This window comes from Symphalangus syndactylus, chromosome 20 (assembly GCF_028878055.3).
Source record: "Symphalangus syndactylus isolate Jambi chromosome 20, NHGRI_mSymSyn1-v2.1_pri, whole genome shotgun sequence".
In the NCBI taxonomy this organism is placed as follows: domain Eukaryota; kingdom Metazoa; phylum Chordata; class Mammalia; order Primates; family Hylobatidae; genus Symphalangus; species Symphalangus syndactylus.
Genome location: NC_072442.2, coordinates 53,045,664 through 53,063,675, shown reverse-complemented (window position 1 = coordinate 53,063,675; position 18,012 = coordinate 53,045,664). Strand labels below are relative to the sequence as shown.

Sequence of the window (18,012 nt, the reverse complement as noted above, 5' to 3'; positions counted from 1 at the left end):
TCCCTCCCAGATAAGCACAACAAAGAGACACAGAAGCAGTCCAAGCGCCTGATAAACTCTCCCACCCTGAATCCTTAAAGACTTTTAGTCTGTAAGAGAGTGCGGCTTCTGACGTAACTCAGTCAGAATTCCCCCCAGATTTGAAATAAACCTGTTGACTGTCAAGCCACCCTTCGTGTTTCTCTCCTCTTTCTTTAATTCTTACATGTATAATTTAAGAAAAGTGGCCAGGTGCAGTGGCTCATGCCTGTAATCCCAGCACTTTGGGAGGCTGAGGCAGGCAGATCACCTGAGGTCAGGAGTTCAAGACCAGCCTGGCCAACATGACAAAACCCTGTCTCTACTAAAAATATAGAAAATTAGCCAGGCATGGTAGTGCATGCCTATAATCCCAGCTACCCGGGAGGCTGAGGCAGAAGAATTGCTTGAACCCAGGAGACGGAGGTTGTAGTGAGCCGAGATCACGCCACTGCACTCCAGCCTGGGCAAGACTCCATCTCAAAAAAAAAAAAAAAAAAAGAGAGAGAGAGAGATTGAGAGAGAGAGAGAAAAGGGAGAGAAGCAGAGAAGCAGGTGAAGCCGTGTGGAGAACACATGAAACAGCAAGACTAAGCAGTTACAGAGTCTCCTAGGAAAAGTGGGGGTGAGTGCTTCTCAGGGTGGTGAGTAATAGCATGAGTGTAAACTGTGTGCCTGATGCCCATAACGCTGCTTACAGCATGTACTTGATTTCACCATAGATCGAGGAGGTGTTGTTGCTCTCAGTTTATGGATGTGGAAATGAAGGATATGGTGTGAGAAAGTGCCCAAGGTCTCATAGCTGGGCAGTGGCAGAGCTGGAATTTAACCTCAGGTCTTTTCCCTCCCAATGACTCCACCATGTGGCTTCTTGGGCTCAGAAAACTTAGGAGATGAGCAAGGGCCAATGAATTCTGCCCTGGGTTGGGAGAATCCAGGGCGGCATCATTTAATTCAGGCTGGGATATGGAAAACTCCCTGGACACTGGAGGGGAGGCAGGTTGGCAGATTCTTCTGGGCAGAGACTTCTTGGTGGGCATTGCTACATGGTTAAAGATTAAGAAGGAGAGGGAGCAGAGGAAAGATGGCATCTGAGGAAGAGTCTAAAGGCTTGGAGCAGAAGGCTAAGGTTTGGAAGGAGACTTCAGAGATGTCCCCAAGAGGACTCTCAGGTGCAAACATGATGCTGTGTTCTTCTTTGCCTTCAAGATAAATATATTCTGCTTTTTGTTTCCTGCTAGTCTAATGGGACTGTTACTTCTGGCTATTTGAGGATAGAATATGGCAGGGAATAGAAATGGAACTGAGAGTCTAGTTCAGTCATCTGTGCCAGAATTTAATATGTCTGGAATGCCAGAAGGTATGTGATAGAGGAAGCAAAGGAGGAAGGGAAGGAGGGAGGAAGAATGAAGGCAGGCAGGCAGGCAGGAAGTAAAGAAAGAAAGATTGGGAAGCAAATGAAAGCGCCCATGTCAAGACTTGATAAAATTGATTTCCTTTCCCTGAGTCCCAGATACCTTATCTGTAAAATAATGAGAACATTTTGTGGGGCAAGTGATCTACCTTGTAAGGCAGCTGCAAGGACAAATGAAGGTTGCAGATGTATAAAAACTTTGAAATGCAAATGCAGGCTAGCGTGGTGGCTCACACCTGTAATCCTAGCACTTTGGGAGGCTGAGGCAGGCGGATCGCCTGAGGTCAGGAGTTCGAGACCAGCCTGGCCAACGTGGTGAAACTCCGTCGCTACTAAAAATACAAAAATTAGCCAGGCGTGGTGGCGCATGCCTGTAATCCCTGCTACTTAGGAGGTTGAGGCCATGGAATCAGGGCACATGGAAAAACAAAGAGATGAAAGAAGAATTAAGAACGTTGACCCGACATTTTCTAACTCATGGTTTCCTCTGGTGCTTGCTCACTGGCTGCTCCCTTCTCTGCAAAGCAGCAGCCTCAGCCTTCAGAGGAAGAATCCGTGAGCCCTGTGCCTTTGCCAGGGAGACCCTAGGGGTTCTGGGACTGTGGGTATTTGCAGTTACCACTGAGCTTTAACTTCAAATATTCCCTTGATAGAATGAGTACAACCTGTGGACTGCATACCAGAACCAGGAAACGCAGCAGGTCCTGATGGAGGAGAGAAATGTTTTCTGTGGGACCTACAATGTTCGCATTCTCTCTGACATGTAGGTACTGGGGTCGGAATCTGGGTCTTAGGGATGCTTGAGTTATCCACACTGACGCTTGGGATTTCCCTGACCTTTGTGCACACGGAAAGGCAAGTTCTCCTCACCCCAAGCTCCAGCCCTGAACTTGCACACGATCCCATGTAGACAACAGCTGCTTCATTTTGCACCATTCTTGGCAGTGGGCAAAGGACACTTTCCCTTTCTAAATTTTGGGTACGCTGACCAACAACCTTTTGCACAAGTCACACATAAAATCTTTATTTTTTGAAATATCTTTATTTTGTTATATTAATTTTAGAAATAATATATGGTTATTGGAAAAAATCTTCCAAATGCCAGAAAATGTATAGAGAAAGGCAAAGTTTTCCTGTAGTCTGTCACCTAGCAATAACCACCATTAATATTGATGTCTACCCTTCTAGAATTCTTTTTTTTTTTTTTTTGAGACAGAGTCTTTTTTTTTTTATTAATTTTTTTTGCATACAAAAACAATAAACATTTTCTAAAAATACATACAAACAAAAAGATGCGTATCAAACATATTAGGAAGGTTGCACATGGGAAGTCGGGGAATAGAAATGGGGGGTGGGAGTTAAAATAAATGAGAGAGGGACTTTATATGGATCAGTGATAATAACTCAATCCTCTATTTGACAAAGAAGAGGGAGAAGGAAGAGGAAGAAAAAGAAAGTGGGATAAAGGATCAGAAAGGGAGGAAAATAGAAAAAATTAGAGTATGACTCCAGGGTAGACCTGTTTTGTTGTCACTGAGTTGGTTGGTTGGTTTGTCTGTTGTATTCTTCATGTTTCGCCAAGTTGGCCAGACTGGTCTTGAACTCCTAGCCCGAAGTGATCAACCCGCCTCGCCCCCCAGAGTGCCGGGACCACAGGCGTGAGCCACCACGTCCAGCCCCCACATTGCTTCTGGCCTCCGTGTTAGACCTCCCAGACGGAGCGGCCAGGCAGAGGAGCTCCTCACTTCTACCCAGACACGGGGCGGCTGGGCAGAGGAGCTCCTCACTTCCCAGACGGGGCGGCCAGGCAGAGACGCTCCTCACTTCTTCCCAGACGATAGGTGGCCGGGCAGAGGCGCTCCTCACTTCCCAGACGATGGGTGGCCGGGCAGAGGCGCTCCTCACTTCTTCCCGGACGGGGCAGCCGGGCAGAGGGGCTCCTCACTTCCCAGACGGGGCGGCCAGGCAGAGGTGCTCCTCACTTCCCAGACGATGGGTGGCCGGGCAGAGGCACTCCTCACTTCCCAGATGGGGCAGCTGGGCAGAGGCGCTCCTCACTTTCCAGACGATGGGTGGCCGGGCAGAGGCGCTCCTCACCTCCCAGACGATGGGTGGCCGGGCAGAGGCGCTCCTCATTTCTTCCCGGACGGGGCGGCCGGGCAGAGGCGCTCCTCACTTCCCAGACGGTGGGTGGCCGGGCAATGCCGCATACTCCATTCTCTCTCGGGGATTTAGCATACATTTACAGAATTTAAAAAAAGATTTAGTGTTTAAATTTAACGGAAATGGATTTTTGTCATCGTATGAGAGTGGGGATCCCTCGGGGCCTGTTAATTCTCGACCTTGCCTTCTGCTGCCTCCCTTGTTGAAAGGCCCTGAATTTTCCTTTACACCACTGCTGTAGGCAAAGTCACAGGGCTAAGTCAGTCCCAGGAGGGACACTGACTCTTCTTTCATGGATAATCCTTTTCCCCTGGCACTCAGGTGGGATCAAAACAGAGTCATCCACTATTCCGGGGGAGATCTGATAGCTGTGTCATCTAATCAAAAGATCCATCTTCTGGACATCATACAAGTAAAAGCGATACCCGTTGAATTCCGAGGCCATGCTGGGAGTGTCCAGGCCCTCTTCCTGTGTGAGGAGGAAAACTTTCTCCTAAGCGGAAGCTATGACCTAAGTATCAGGTGAGGAGCCCAAAGGCATCATGATCCCCATCCCACCTAGGGCCTAGAGGCAGCTCATGGAAGAAGTGTGCATGCTTCTTTCTTTTTATATTTAACAGTTATCCTAGAAGATATTGACTTCTAGAATACCTTCAGCTTACTTTTTTTTGGCAAGGAAAAAGGAATGTATATATTGCTTAAAATTTGAATGAGATAGATTTATAACAGTTATCAGATATATTTTCTAATTGATGACTGCAAATAAGAAAAATTTTCTTTATTAGCATTCTTAGATGAAGAAATAATTTACATTTGTTCTTACAGATTCTTTCAGGGGAACGTGGCTTTTTATGGGTATGAGACAGACTATAGAGGCAAAATAGTGTTTTAAAAATGCATATGTGGCCAGGCACAGTGGCTCACGCCTATAATCCCAGCACCTTGGGAGGCCGAGGCTGGTGGATCATGAGGTCAGGAGATCGAGACCATCTTGGCTAACATAGTGAAACCCCATCTCTACTAAACAAAATACAAAAAATTAGCGGGCCGTGGTGGCGGGTGCCTGTAGTCCCAGCTACTCGGGAGGCTGAGGCAGGAGAATGGCGTGAACCCAGGAGGCGGAGCTTGCAGTGAGCCTAGATCATGCCACTGCACTCCAGCCTGGGCGACAGAGCGAGACTCCATCTCAAAAAAAAAAAAAAAAACCCAAAAAATCACATATGTATGTATATTTTTAAACAATATAACAAACACTGATGCGTCCATTACTCAGGCCAAGAAATAAGATACCACCATTCCCTAACCCTCCCACTGTGCCCTTCTCTTCTTGCTTCTTCCTGCCAACCAGAGGTAATATTATTCTAATTTTATACTAATGATTCCCTTGCATTTCTTTATCATTTTTGCTTCCTTCTTATACATCTCCAAAAGTATTAGTTGCTTTTGCCTGTTTTTGAACTCCAAAGGAATTATATTTTAAAAATTTGTTGGTACCTCATTCTTACATGGAACTATGTTTTTGAGATTCACCTATATGATGTAGGTGGCAGTAATTAACTTATTTTCGCTGAGATACTGTATTAAATTGGATGATTCTATCGTAACTCATTTATTTGTTTTTCTGTTGGTGGACATTTGCATTGTTTATAGTTTTTATTTATTTATTTATTTATTTTTTTGAGATTGAGTCTTACTCTGTCGCTCAGGCTGGAGTGCAGTGATGCCATCTCGGCTCACTGCAAGCTCCGCCTCCCAGGTTCACACCATTCTTCTGCCTCAGCCTCCCAAGTAGCTGAGACTACAGGCTCCTGCCACCACGTCCGGCTAATTTTTTTTGTATTTTTTAGTAGAGAAGGGGTTTCATCATGTTAGCCAAGATGATCTCTGTCTCCTGACCTCATGATCCACCCACCTCGGCCTCCCAAAGTGCTGGGATTACAGGTGTGAGCCACTGCACCCGACCCTTGTTTCTAGTTTTTAATTATTTCAAAGAATGCTGCCAGAGACGGGTCTTGGATGTGTCCCCTGGTGCCCATGTGCACAAGTTTTTTAAAGGCATATTCTTAGTATGGGAATTTTTAGGAAGGAGTACTAAACTGTTTTCCAATGTAATTGTATTAATTTACATTCCCATTGGCAGCATATGAGAATATCTCTTCTTATGTATTCTCACCAACACTTAATACTGTCAATCTAACAGTTTTGTCAATCTGATGGGTATTAAATAAAACCCATTTAACTTTCCTGATTACTAATGAAGTTGAACACCTTTTCATATGTGTATTAGTCAGGGTCTCCAGAGAAACAGAACCAATAGAATGTGTATACACATAGGAGATTTACCAAAAAGTATTGACTTGTGTGATCAAGGTGGCTGGCTAGTGCAAAATCTGCATCATGGGCCAGCAGGCTGGAGACCCCGGTGAGCCAACGGTGCAGATGAAGCCCAAAGGCCATCTGCCAGATAATTCCCTCTTGCCAGGACTATCTATTAACTTTGTTCATAGTATCTACATGAATTTTGTTGAACAAAAATTCTCAATATGGGCCGGGCACAGTGGCTCATGCATGTGATCCCAGCACTTAGGGAGGCCGAGGAGGGCGGATCATCTGAGGTCGGGAGTTTGAGACCAGCCTGACCAACACAGAGAAACCCGTCTCTACTAAAAATACAAAATTAGCCAGGCATGGTGGCACATGCCTGTAATCTCAGCTACTCAGGAAGGCTGAGGCAGGAGAATCGCTTGGACCTGGGAGGTGCCACTGCACTCCAGCCTCGGCAACAAGAGCGAAACTCAGTCTCAAAAAAAAAAAAAAGAAAAAATCTTAATATGAATGTAATAAAAACATCAGTTTATCAGGGTTTTCTTTTTTTTTTCCCTCATTTCTGTGATTCTTCCCTCTTCTAGGTCACAAAGATATTTTCTAATATTTTCTTCTATCAACATTACAGTTTTATCTTTTGCATTCTTTTTTTAATCTATTTGCAATTCAACCTTGTACGTGGCGTTAGGGTTTCCATTTCATTTATTCATATTTAAATAAAGTGAGCAGTTTCTCCCCCACAGCAACTACTATATAACCTGCCACTTCCTCCATTGATTTGTGGTGCTAGGTTTATCACATGGAAATTTCCCGTATGTGCATGAGAATGTCCCCGTGCTCTCTGATCTAGTCCACTGTCTTTCTGTTTTAAATCAAAATCCCCCTCCTTGAAAATTGTTTGTTTTGTTTTTGGGTATGCATTTGGAGAATGTTTTAAAATGTGATGGGAGGGAAATTCTACTTTTCACTTTTCTTTTTTTTTTTTTTTTTTTTTTGAGACGGAGTCTTGCTCTGTCGCCCAGGCTAGAGTGCAGTGGCGCGATCTCGGCTCACTGCCAGCTCCGCCTCCCGTGATCACGCCATTCTCCTGCCTCAGCCTCCCGAGTAGCTGGGACTACAGGCACCTGCCACCGCGCCTGGCTAATTTTTTGTATTTTTAGTAGAGACAAGGTTTCTCCGTGCTAGCCAGGATGGTCTCGATCTCCTGACCTCATGATCCGCCCACCTTGGCCTCCCAAAGTGCTGGGATTACAAGCGTGAGCCACTGCACCCGGCCAATAATTGGTTTTTCTATGTAGACAATCTTATCAACTGCAAATTACAATATATTATCTTTTTTTTATTTATTTATTTTTTGAGATGGAGTCTCACTCTGTTGCCAGGCTGGAGTGCCATGGCGCGATCTCGGCTCACGGTAACCTCCAACTCGCTGATTCAAAGGATTCCCCTGCCTCAGCCTCCCAAGTAGCTGGGACTACAGGCATTAGCCACCACGCCCGGCTAATGCTTTTTTGTATTTTAGTAGAGACGTGGTTTCACTGTGTTGGCCAGGATGGTCTCAATCTCCTGACCTTGTGATCTGCCCACCTCGGCCTACCAAAGTGCTGAAATTACAGGCATGAGCCACCGTGCCCGGCTGACAATATATTATCTTCTTTTCTAATGCCTATACCATCTTTTGTTTTTCTTTCCTTCTAACTTTGCCTAGGCCTTCCAGTGCTGTGGCAGGCAGTAGCAGTGAGAGTGGGCATCTTCATCTTGTTTCCCTTCTGGAAGGGAATACATCTACAGTTTCTCCACTGAGCATAATACTTGCTGTTATGACTTTGGCTTATACCTTTTACTAAATCTGGAAAGTTCCTTCTATTCCTATTTTTCTTTTCTTTTTTTTTTTTTTTTTGAGTTGGAAAATAGGATTTACTGGGGGAACCGTACAAGCAGAGGAGAAGCAGGGGTGCCCGGGCTGTCATAGCCTTGCAGTGGATGGTGGGCTCCGTGGCCAACTTGCCAGGGGACAGGCCTGTTGCTGGCACTCCGCCCACAATTACAGGGTGGGAGCGAAGGACCTCGCGGCTGAGGACAGGTCCTTGTTAGTAAGCAGGAGGCTCTGCAGTCCCGGTGGGGTCATCTTGCCTCTTCGGACTGCTCCCTCTGACTGGCGAAGCCACACTCTGTGAAGCTGCTTGACAGAAGGGGACACGCCTCTGCTGCCCAGGATGGACCTGGGCCACCCAGGATGCCGCTGGCCTCAGTCTGGGCACGTGTGCCCAGCACTGGCTCCTGCTGACCCCTGGGCTGGCTCCCATCTCGGGGAATGACGCCTGCCATGGGAATCGTGGAGAGGGGGTTTAATTTAACTTGGAAGGAGCACAGAAAGGAAAGTGTGGAGCGCGGAGCGAGGCCTCTGGTTTGGCCGGCTCAGGTTGCTGGGGATGGCCGCACCCTGGCAGCAGGCGGCCAGAGACCAGGAAGGCCTACCCAGCACCTGTCCAGAAAAGATTGGTGTGGCTTGACCTGGCCTATGCGGGGCAGCTCAGTTTGAAGCAGGAAGTTCTCCAAACGTGCCCAGGCTCCAAGACAGGGGCATTCACTTTGCACCGTGCTGAGCAGAGCAGGGCCTCGCCAGGTGGAAAGCCCTGGGAAGGCTGCGTGCTCTGCAAACCCAGGGGTGCTGTGGCCGGACAGCAGGGGCGTCCGTGTCCAGGCAGCTTCGTCACGTCTTCCAAAGGTCAGGAAGGCGCCACCGCCCTGCCCCACGACAGCTGCGTCTGCAAGCGCCAGCTCTGAGCACTGTTCTCCGCCAACACAAGGACACCATCCAAGAATTCCTCCTGAGGAGATGCGAAGACCATCGATGCTTTGGAAGAATGAAAAGTTTCTGCCAAGCCAAACCTAAGTGGATGGGAAGTGCCTGTGTGGATGTGAAGCCACCTCGGGTGGGCGGCTCAGAGCTCCTCTGCCCACATCGCCTCACTGGGACTCGCCATCCAGTCTGACGTCTTTGATGTCCCCATAAATCGGCTGGCTTTCAGGAGAACACATCTTGAAGCACAGCTGAACTTGAATCTTTTCTGGGTCCTCCTGCTGGGCAGCAGTGGGGAGCCGCTCCCGTTGCCTCAAGGCCTCCAGGCCCGCCAGGTCAGGCTGGTGGCAGTGGCTGTGCATGACCATGATGCGGTGGCCCTGGGTGATGGCGCGGCTGCGGCAGCCCAGCCGAGCCTGGTCCCGGCACATCCAGTACACCTTTTCCCCAGCCGCCTTCTCCTTCCTGTAGAGGAAGGACTCGTGTACCAGGAACCTGCCCCCCAGGGAAGTCCTCAGGAACTCCAGGGGCCGGAGAGGATCTGGGCTGTCCCACTGCGCCAGGTTGGGGAAGTGCTCCCGCTTCCGCAGGGCTTCCAGGCCGCCCAGGTCCGGTGGGTGGCAGTGCCTGCGCATGACCATGACCCGCCGGCCCTGGATCATGGCGCGGCTGCGGCAGCCCATGCGGAGGGCCTGGTCCCGGCAGGTCCAATACACCTTCTCCCCGGCCGCCTTCTCCCGCCGGTAGAGGAAGGATTCGTACACCAGGAAGCTGCTCCCCAGGGGCGTCTTCAGGAACTCAGGGCCTCCAGGGTCTGCGTCCATGTCCTGGTCCTCGTCTGGGGATCCTTCTGGGGCCTCGGGCTGGATTGGCAGCTCCTGGTCTTCGACCTTTGCTCGCTTTCTGGGCTGAGGCCTGGTGAGAATCAGGGGACCCGGACCCCTGCGGTAGAGCAGACTATCCACACCTTGGAGCAGCGTGTCCACTTGGCTCCCAGGGCCGTCCTGCCCAGCCTGCAGCGTCTCCATGGCCTTCTCCTGCTGCCGCCGGGCTTCCAGGCCCTCCATATCGGGCTGGTGGCAGTGCCCACGCATCACGGTCACCCGCTGTCCCTGGGTGATGGCCCGGCTCCGGCAGCTGCGCAGCGCGTGGTCCCGGCAGGTCCAATACACCTTGTCCCCGACAGCCTTCTCCCGCGTGCAGAGGAATGACTCGTGTACCAGGAAGCTGCCCCCGTAGCACGTCCTCAGGAACTCGAGGGGCCGGGCCTGTCCCAGCCCCAGGATCGAGCGCTTCTTGGGCGGCAGGCTCAGCAGTGACAGGGCTCGGGGTCCCTCTTCCTCCGGGGCTGGCTTGCTCAGCACCAGCCCAGGAGTGGGCTCTGGCTCTGGCTCCTCAGGGCACTGCCACGGGCCCACCCCCTCCAGTGGCTCCTCCACTCGGCCTCCAGGGCCCTCAGGACCCTGGGGCTCTCCCAAGCCCTCTGGCAGGGCCAGGCTGGGCAGCTTCTCCCTCTGGCGCCGGGCCTCCATGCCTTGCTCATGGGGCGCATGGCAATGGCCCCGCATCACTGTGGCCCGCAGGCCTCGGGTGATGGCCCGGCCCGGGCAGCCCAGCTCAGCATGCTGGCGGCACTCCAGTATACCTTGTCCCCCACAGCCTTCTCCTGCTTGTACAGGAAGGACTCCAGCACCAGGAGGTGGCCCCCGAATGGTGTCCTCAGGAACTCCAGGGGCTGAGGGGCTGCTGTGTCCAGCTTGCTGCACTTCTGTTCAGGCATCTGCGGGGCTGGCTGGACCACCCCTCCCTGCTCAACTGGCAGGATCTGCAAGGTGCTGGCGAGGGTGGCGGGGCCAGCCATCTCCAGGGACAGGACGCAGTGCACTTCCTGGGGCTTGGATCCCACCGTATCCTCATCTTGGTTGGAGTCTGTGAGCAGGACCAGTTTGGAGAACTCCCTGGGCTTCCTGGGGGCCGCCCGGACGACGTCTGTGGCTGGCTCGGGGGATGGCTCCCGGCTGGCCTTCACACTCTTCGCCCTCCTGCTCGCTGGGCTCGGGCAGGGGCATCCCGGGACCCAGGGCCTGTCCCTCAGGCCACGCTCAGCCCCCAGCAAGGAACCTGGAGTCCAGCAGTTCCATCCTTCACACGTGAGTGAGAGGTGTCACCATCATCCCCCACACCTGGGTCATGACACTGGCTTGCTGGGCAGGAGACCCGGGGGCAAATCCCATAACTTCTCTGGGCTGGTTTCACCGACGGCAGCGGAGCCCTCCCTCTCCGGCGACAGCACCGCGGTGGGTCCTTCAGCCTCTGCCGCTGCAGCAGCAGGTGTCAACCTCGCGGCCCAGGCTGCTGCCGCCACCCCGACCCCGGCGCCCGCTCCCAGCCCCGACTTGCCCCTCGGGAGCGAGCCCCGTGACCGCTCTATTCCTATTTTTCTAAAAGTATTTATCAAATACCTTTTCTTGCATAAATTTAAAAAACCAACCTGAAGACATATACCACCATATTGCTAGAAACAGAAATTCAAAACATGCTTTCTTTCAGAGCACTGCGCCATCATTCAATGCACTGTGGCTGCCTTGTAGGCTCTGAGAAACTGGTAAGGCATTGGTAAGGCTGCAAGACCCTTGGGAATATTAGAAGAAAAAGCTTAACATATCCAAAAAACCCCAAAGACATATGAATCGTTTTTATGTGCCAAGCCTCACAATAACTCTATGAAGTAAGTACAAATTTTTATTTTTTTTTAGACGGAATCTCGCTCTGTTGCCAGGCTGGAGTGCAGTGGTGCTATCTTGGCTCACTGCAAGCTCCGCCTCCCGGGTTCACGCCATTCTCCTGCCTCAGCCTCCTGAGTAGCTGGGACTACAGGTGCCTGCCACCACACCTGGCTAATGTTTTGTATTTTTGGTAGAGATGGGGTTTCACCATGTTAGCCAGGATGGTCTCGATCTCCCGACCTCGTGATCTGCTTGCCTCCCAAAGTGCTGGGATTACAGGCGTGCGCCACCGTGCCCAGTTGCAAGTACAATTATTATCCTCAGTTTACAGATGAAGAGACTGAGGTAAGTGGTGGTTCAGTAATTTGCCCAGGATCACACAGCTAGTAAGTGATGGCCCTGGGAATGGACTTCAGGCAGCCTGCTCTAGAACCATTATCTCAGCATTCTGCTTTGTCCTGTCTCAAAAGCAGCCTAGCTGAAGCGGAAGTATCAATGGCAGTTGGGAGACCTTGGGCAAGTGTTCTTATTAAAAAACAGGATAATTCATCTCTCAGATATGCTCTATATGTACATAAATATTTTGGATCGAAGTGATTGGTAAAGGATTCTGTTGCTCTTGTTTGAAGATCCTCTGTACTGTTGAGTCAGTGCCATGGATTCTAAGGCTGGTGGTTATTCAGGATGCTTCTACCTAAAAACCACCTGGCATTGATCAAGTATTTTGTACATGTTAGTCACTATTCCACTGGTGCAGGGTTTCTCAACCTTGGCACTATTGCCATCTGGGGCTGGGAAATTCTTTACTGTGGGGCCTGCCCTGTGCAATGTAGGATGTTTAGCAGCATCTCTGGATTCTATGCACTAGATGCCAGTGGCACCTCCTTCCCTGCTTGTGACCACCAAAAACATCTCCAGATATTTCCAAATGGCCCCTGGAGGTAGAATTTACCCAGGATTGACAATCACTGTATTAGTCCATTTAATTCTTCACAAAAACCCTATGATGTAAATACTCTTTTTTTTTTTTTTTTTTTTTTTTTGAGACAGAGTCTTGCTCTATTGGCAGGCTGGAGTGCAGTGGCACGATCTCAGCTTGCTGCAACCTCTGCCTCCTGGATTCAAGCAATTCTCCTTCTTCAGCCTCCCGAGTAGCTGGGACTACAGGCGCACACCACCACACCCAGCTGATTTTTGTATTTTTAGTAGAGATAGGGTTTCACCATGTTGGCCAGGATGGTCTCGATCTTTTGACCTCGTGATCCACCTGCCTCGGCCTCCCAAAGTGCTGGGATTACAGGGGTGAGCCACCGCGCCTGGCTAATGACTCCTATTATTTCCATTTTATCAATGAGGAAAGGAAACTTACACAGAAGTTAACTTCCTCAAAGTTACACCAAATAGGTGCTGCAGCTGGGATTCAAATCCAGGCCCCTGACTCTAAGCTGAACCACGAGAATCTGCTGCCTCCCCACTACCTACTTATCTACAGGGATTCTACTCAGTATGATCCTCTGGGCCCTCAGGAACTCTCACAAACATTCTTTTGGCCTGATTCTTGCAGATACTGGGATCTGAAAAGTGGGGCTTGCATACGAATCTTCAGTGGTCACCGGGGGACTATCACTTGCATGGACTTGTGTAAGAACAGGCTTGTATCTGGAGGAAGAGATTGCCAGGTAAAAGGTGAGAAAGAAGCACCTTAAATTTTCTAAGAAGTTTCCCCAACCCATGGGTTACCAGAATGCTTTTTTTGTTTGTTTTTTTTTGTTTTGTTTTGTTTTGAGACGGAGTCTCACTCTGTTGCCCAGGCTGGAGTGCAGTGGCGCAATCTCGGCTCACTGCAAGCTCCGCCTCCCGGGTTCACGCCATTCTCCTGCCTCAGCCTCTCCGAGTAGCTGGGACTACAGGCGCCCGCCACTGCGCCCGGCTAAATTTTTTTTTGTATTTTTAGTAGCGACGGGGTTTCACCGTGGTCTCGATCTCCTGACCTCGTGATCCGCCCGCCTCGGCCTCCCAAAGTGCTGGGATTACAAGCGTGAGCCACTGCGCCCGGCCCAGAATGCTTTGTTTTGCTCATTTCTATAGGCAGGCAGTCATTTATTCTTTATCATCAATCCATCCATCCATCCATCCATCCATCCATCCATCCATCCACCCATCCTTCCTTCCTTCCATCTATCAATCAATCCATCCATTCAACAACTATCTGTACAATACCTACAACAAGCTACACACTGAGCTAGGTGCTGAGGAGAAAAAAGAATAATAGGATATGGCCCTTTAGATACAACTTTTTTTTCTTCAAAGGGCTCATTGTCTCCTAATGGAAGCAGATACATAAATATATAGTGGGGAATATAATAAATCCAGGAACAACAACAGCTGCCATTTACTGAGTACCAATTTTGTGTATGTTTAACATACATTATCTAATCCTCACGAGAGCCCCACTGGTAATTTTATAAATGGGCCAAGATATATACATGAAATATAAGTGAAGGAAAGCAACTTACACAGTTAGGGCTAACCTAGCATAAATGATTAAGCACATGGCCTCTGGATCCAGACTCCCTAGGTCCAAATCCCGGCTCTGCCACTCACCACCTGCATGACTTGAGCAGGCAACCCAACTTCTCTATGCCTCAGTTCCCTCATCTGTGTAGTGGGGAATAATAATAGTACTTGTGAAGATGAGCTAATGCATGTCACACACCTTGAGTGATCGCCGGCTGTTAGTGCCATATAAGTGTCAACTCTGGTTGTTATATTTTGTCTCAGGCCACTTGTCCTGTTGCCTGAGGAAGAAGGTGCTTTTGGGGAGTACCTTTGAAGGAGACTTTAATGTTTTCATTCCTGAATTCATAGAGTTCACCTTCAACTTCTTCCTTTTTTTTTTTTTTTTTTTTGAGATGGAGTCTTGCTCTGTGGCCAGGTTGGAGTGCAGTGGCATGATCTTGGCACACTGCAACCTCAGCCTCCCGGGTTCAAGTGATTCTCCTGCCTCAGCCTCCCGAGTAGCTGGGACTACAGGCGTGCGCCACCACACCCAGCTAATTTTTATTTTTATTTTTTAGTAGAGACGGGGTTTCACCATGTTGGCTAGGCTGGTCTCGATTTCCTGACCTTGTGATCCACCCGCCTCGGCCTCTCAAAGTGCTGGGATTATAGGCGTGAGCCACTGGGCCCGGCATCAACTTCTTCCTTTTAGAAAACCCTGTTCTGCCACCTACCCACCCACTCTCATCCCCACTACAAGATGCCAGGCAGTTGCTCTAACACAGTCTGTGTTGAAGCAGCAGTAAACCCACCCCTAGCCGTGACCATTTCTCCATAAAATCCAAAAGTCAGATTCGGAAGTATTTAAAAATGTAAGTGAGGGTAGACGACCTTCTTTTATTTTGGGGATAGAAGGTGTGAGTCAGGAAGACAACATCTGGGAAAAATGACAACACTACACGTATGCCATGGTTTTCTTCTTCTTTTTTTTTTTTTTAATTTTACGTGCCCCTACTCAAGCCGTATGCCATGATTTTTATGAAATCTACTCGATAGCAAGCATTTTTCAGGCTTGAGGAATTAGCTGATTGGAGATGAGTTGTTTAGCACTTGGGGCCTCAAGGCTAAGTTCCAGGGCCATAGCCAAGGTCTTCTGGATTGCGGGCTCCCCCAGCCACCTGTATTCAAGGGCACTCTGTGCTGTGGGTACATGAGCTGTTGGTGAGCCTGCCCAGTGGAGGTGCTATGCCAGGGGAAGTCCTTCTAGAGTCTGACTTGATGGGCTCGATGAGTCTTTGCTTCTGTGATGGGGAACAGAACTCCACTGTAACCTTTCCTCTTCCCCCTTTTTCCCCGCTCCCATCTCTTCGTCTCTTTCCCTCCTGTTAAGTGTGGGATGTAGACACAGGGAAGTGCCTGAAGACATTTAGACACAAAGACCCCATCTTGGCCACCAGGATCAATGATACCTACATTGTGAGCAGCTGTGAGCGAGGGGTGGTGAAAGTGTGGCACATTGCCATGGCCCAGTTGGTAAAGGTAAGTGGGCAGTGGACTGCCTTGGGGGAAAGGGCACTGGGGAGGAGATGGGTGGGCTCCCCTACCTAGCTCCTCAGGTCATCCTAGAGCAACTGAGTATGGCCATCAAGAAGGACAGTCCTGGCGGGCGGGCTGGCCACCCCGGGACAGGAAGGTGAGATCCGGGACCTCAGCTTTGCAAGCAGGCTCCGCCGGCGACCGCTGACGGGCGCTGGGCTCGCGGCGCTGCAAGGCGGCGAGGCCCGGGCCTGGCGCCGCCTACGCAGCCTTGGTCGCGGCGTGTCGGCGCTGCAGCGCGGCAGGGGGCGTGGCCGGCCGCCCGGAGGCCCAAGTGGCGGGGACGCCTCCCTGCCGGGTCAGGTCCTCAGAGCCGGTCTCCGGCGGAGGCGACGGGGGCCGGGCCGCGCGTGACCCGCCGCAGTCACGCCGTTCTTAATCACTAGTAGCTGGTGCTCCAGGCTGGCGGCGCTCACCTTTCTCCTAGCCGGGTGACCCAGGGGATTTATTTTATGGTGGCTTTCTCTGAAATGCCAAAGCCACCCGATTATTCAGAGCTAAGTGACTTTAACGCTTGCCGTGGGAACAGGAGGATTTTCGGGACCATTGCACAGAGCATGGAGAATGATGAACTTCCGTCAGCTGATGGGATGGATTGCAGTGGGATTGTATCTGTTAGCCAGTGCGGCAGCATTTTACTATGTTTTTGAAATCAATGAGACTTATAACAGGCTGGCCTTGGAACACATTCAACAGCACCCTGAGCAGCCTCTTGAAGGAACCACATGGACACACTCCTTGAAAGCTCAATTACTCTCCTTGCCTTTTTGGTTGTGGACAATTATTTTTCTGGTACCTTACTTACAGATGTTTTTGTTCCTATACTCTTGTACAAAAGCTGATCCCAAAACAGTGGGCTACTGTATCATCCCTATATGCTTGGCAGTTATTTGCAATCGCCACCAGGCATTCATCAAGGCTTCTAATCAGATGAGCAGACTACAACTGATTGACACATAAAGTCAGTCACCGTTTTTTTCCCTACGATTACAAAACTGCCAGTCCTATATGGAGTCTGATCACAAGACTGCAGTTTCTTCACAGATCTCAGGAAGTTGTGGTGGGGAAGAGGCTTTTTAAAAACATATGATTAGGGGGCTATCTTTATCTGAATAATAATGAATTTTTAGGTAAAACCTGAGGTAGAGTACTACAAAATCATGTTGATGACTTGATTTTGGAAATTAAATCGTGTCTGTTATTTGCGTTCTTTAGAAACGTGACTAAGTACCTGAATTCATATTTCTATTCTACTGTGCAACATAGTGATGACTCAGAAATTTTTCCTTTGGGAAAAAAATGAATATGAACATTTCCATTGTGTTAAGTGTAAAAAGGTCCAGATGTGATCATAAAATTTAAATTTTATACAAAAAAAAAAGGACAGTCCTGAAGCTCTAAAGGGGAAGGCCCCAAAGTGGGGCATTCAGAGTCTGTGGAGGGTAGGGGCTCCACCGCCCACATCATGACCCACGGTATCATGGGGTTGGTGGAGGAAGGCTGCATTCTGACTCAGCATGAGATATGGGCTCAGGGCCTTGTAACAGCAGTGGAGGTGAAGTACCTTTTCTTCCTCAAGAGTATTGCACTTTTTAGGGCCAGGCGCAGTGGTTCACACCTGTAATCCCAGCACTTTGGGAGGCTGAGGCGGGCCGATCATGGGGTCAGGAGTTCGAGACCAGCCTGACCAACATAGTGAAACCCCGTCTCTACTAAAAAATAAAAATAAAAATAAAAAAATACAAAAAATTAGCCAGGCATGGTGGTGGGCGCCTGTAACCTCTGCTACTTAGGAGGCTGAAGCAGGAAAATCACTTGAACTCGGGAGGCAGAGGTTGCAGTGAGCCGAGATCATGCATCTCAAAAAAAAAAAGTATTGCATTCTGGTATGGGGTGAGAGGATGAACAAAGCATTTTTTTCCTAAGAAGAAAACATTGGAGGATGAACAGAAAATTTTTTTTCTCCTTGCTCTCTAATGAAGACAGAACATGGATGATCTTGAAAGTGATTGGATGGTCATGAAACATACTCTTGCTGGATCTGAACCCCTGGCCTTAGCGGGTGGTGTTGATATATGATTTGCAGCAGGAACACAGGATCACAGTGAAAAGTGGCTGGCTTGGCATGTGGAATTTTCCCACCAATCTTGTCACTACGGCCAATCCAGCAGTTGCAGGCACAGGGATGGCCCATGTGCACTCTGGGTTCTGGCAAGGAGCTGGGATGGCACACGTTACCTTCGTCCTTCTGACAGCAAAGGACAGTGATTTCTGGCCCTCTCTGGTGCTCCAAGAAGGTAGTGTCTGCCCCAAACACAGACCCACCAGGAGCAAGACCCCTGCCTGATACCATTCCTCCTTAACCAGAGAGAGAGCTCTATGTGGAATGGACTCCATTGGCCTTCTTTTTTTCTTTTCTTTTTTTTTTTTTGAGACAGAGTCTTGCTCTGTCGCCAGGCTGGAGCACA

The 18,012-nt window shown here is 49.6% G+C and overlaps 2 protein-coding genes and 1 pseudogene across 4 annotated transcripts in view; 2 read left to right on the top strand and 1 right to left on the bottom strand.

Moving 5' to 3' along the window:
* Positions 1–18,012, top strand: part of LOC129469552 (F-box/WD repeat-containing protein 10) — a 40,525-nt gene that overhangs the window by 13,225 nt on the left and 9,288 nt on the right. For all 3 annotated transcript variants that reach the window (XM_055256306.2, XM_055256305.2, XM_055256304.2), the window contains 4 exons: positions 2,086–2,195; positions 3,917–4,117; positions 13,014–13,135; positions 15,339–15,487. In XM_055256306.2, the coding sequence (XP_055112281.2) occupies positions 2,086–2,195; positions 3,917–4,117; positions 13,014–13,135; positions 15,339–15,487 (582 nt within the window). The remainder of the gene's footprint in view (positions 1–2,085; positions 2,196–3,916; positions 4,118–13,013; positions 13,136–15,338; positions 15,488–18,012) is intronic.
* LOC134735251 (FLYWCH-type zinc finger-containing protein 1-like) lies at positions 7,793–11,096 on the bottom strand. The gene is given in 3 exon segments (XM_063629356.1): positions 7,793–10,359; positions 10,362–10,755; positions 10,757–11,096. Coding segments are annotated over 3 exon segments (1,899 nt in total). The 5' UTR covers positions 10,793–11,096; the 3' UTR covers positions 7,793–8,890.
* LOC129469556 (lysosomal enzyme trafficking factor-like) lies at positions 15,889–16,711 on the top strand (annotated as a pseudogene).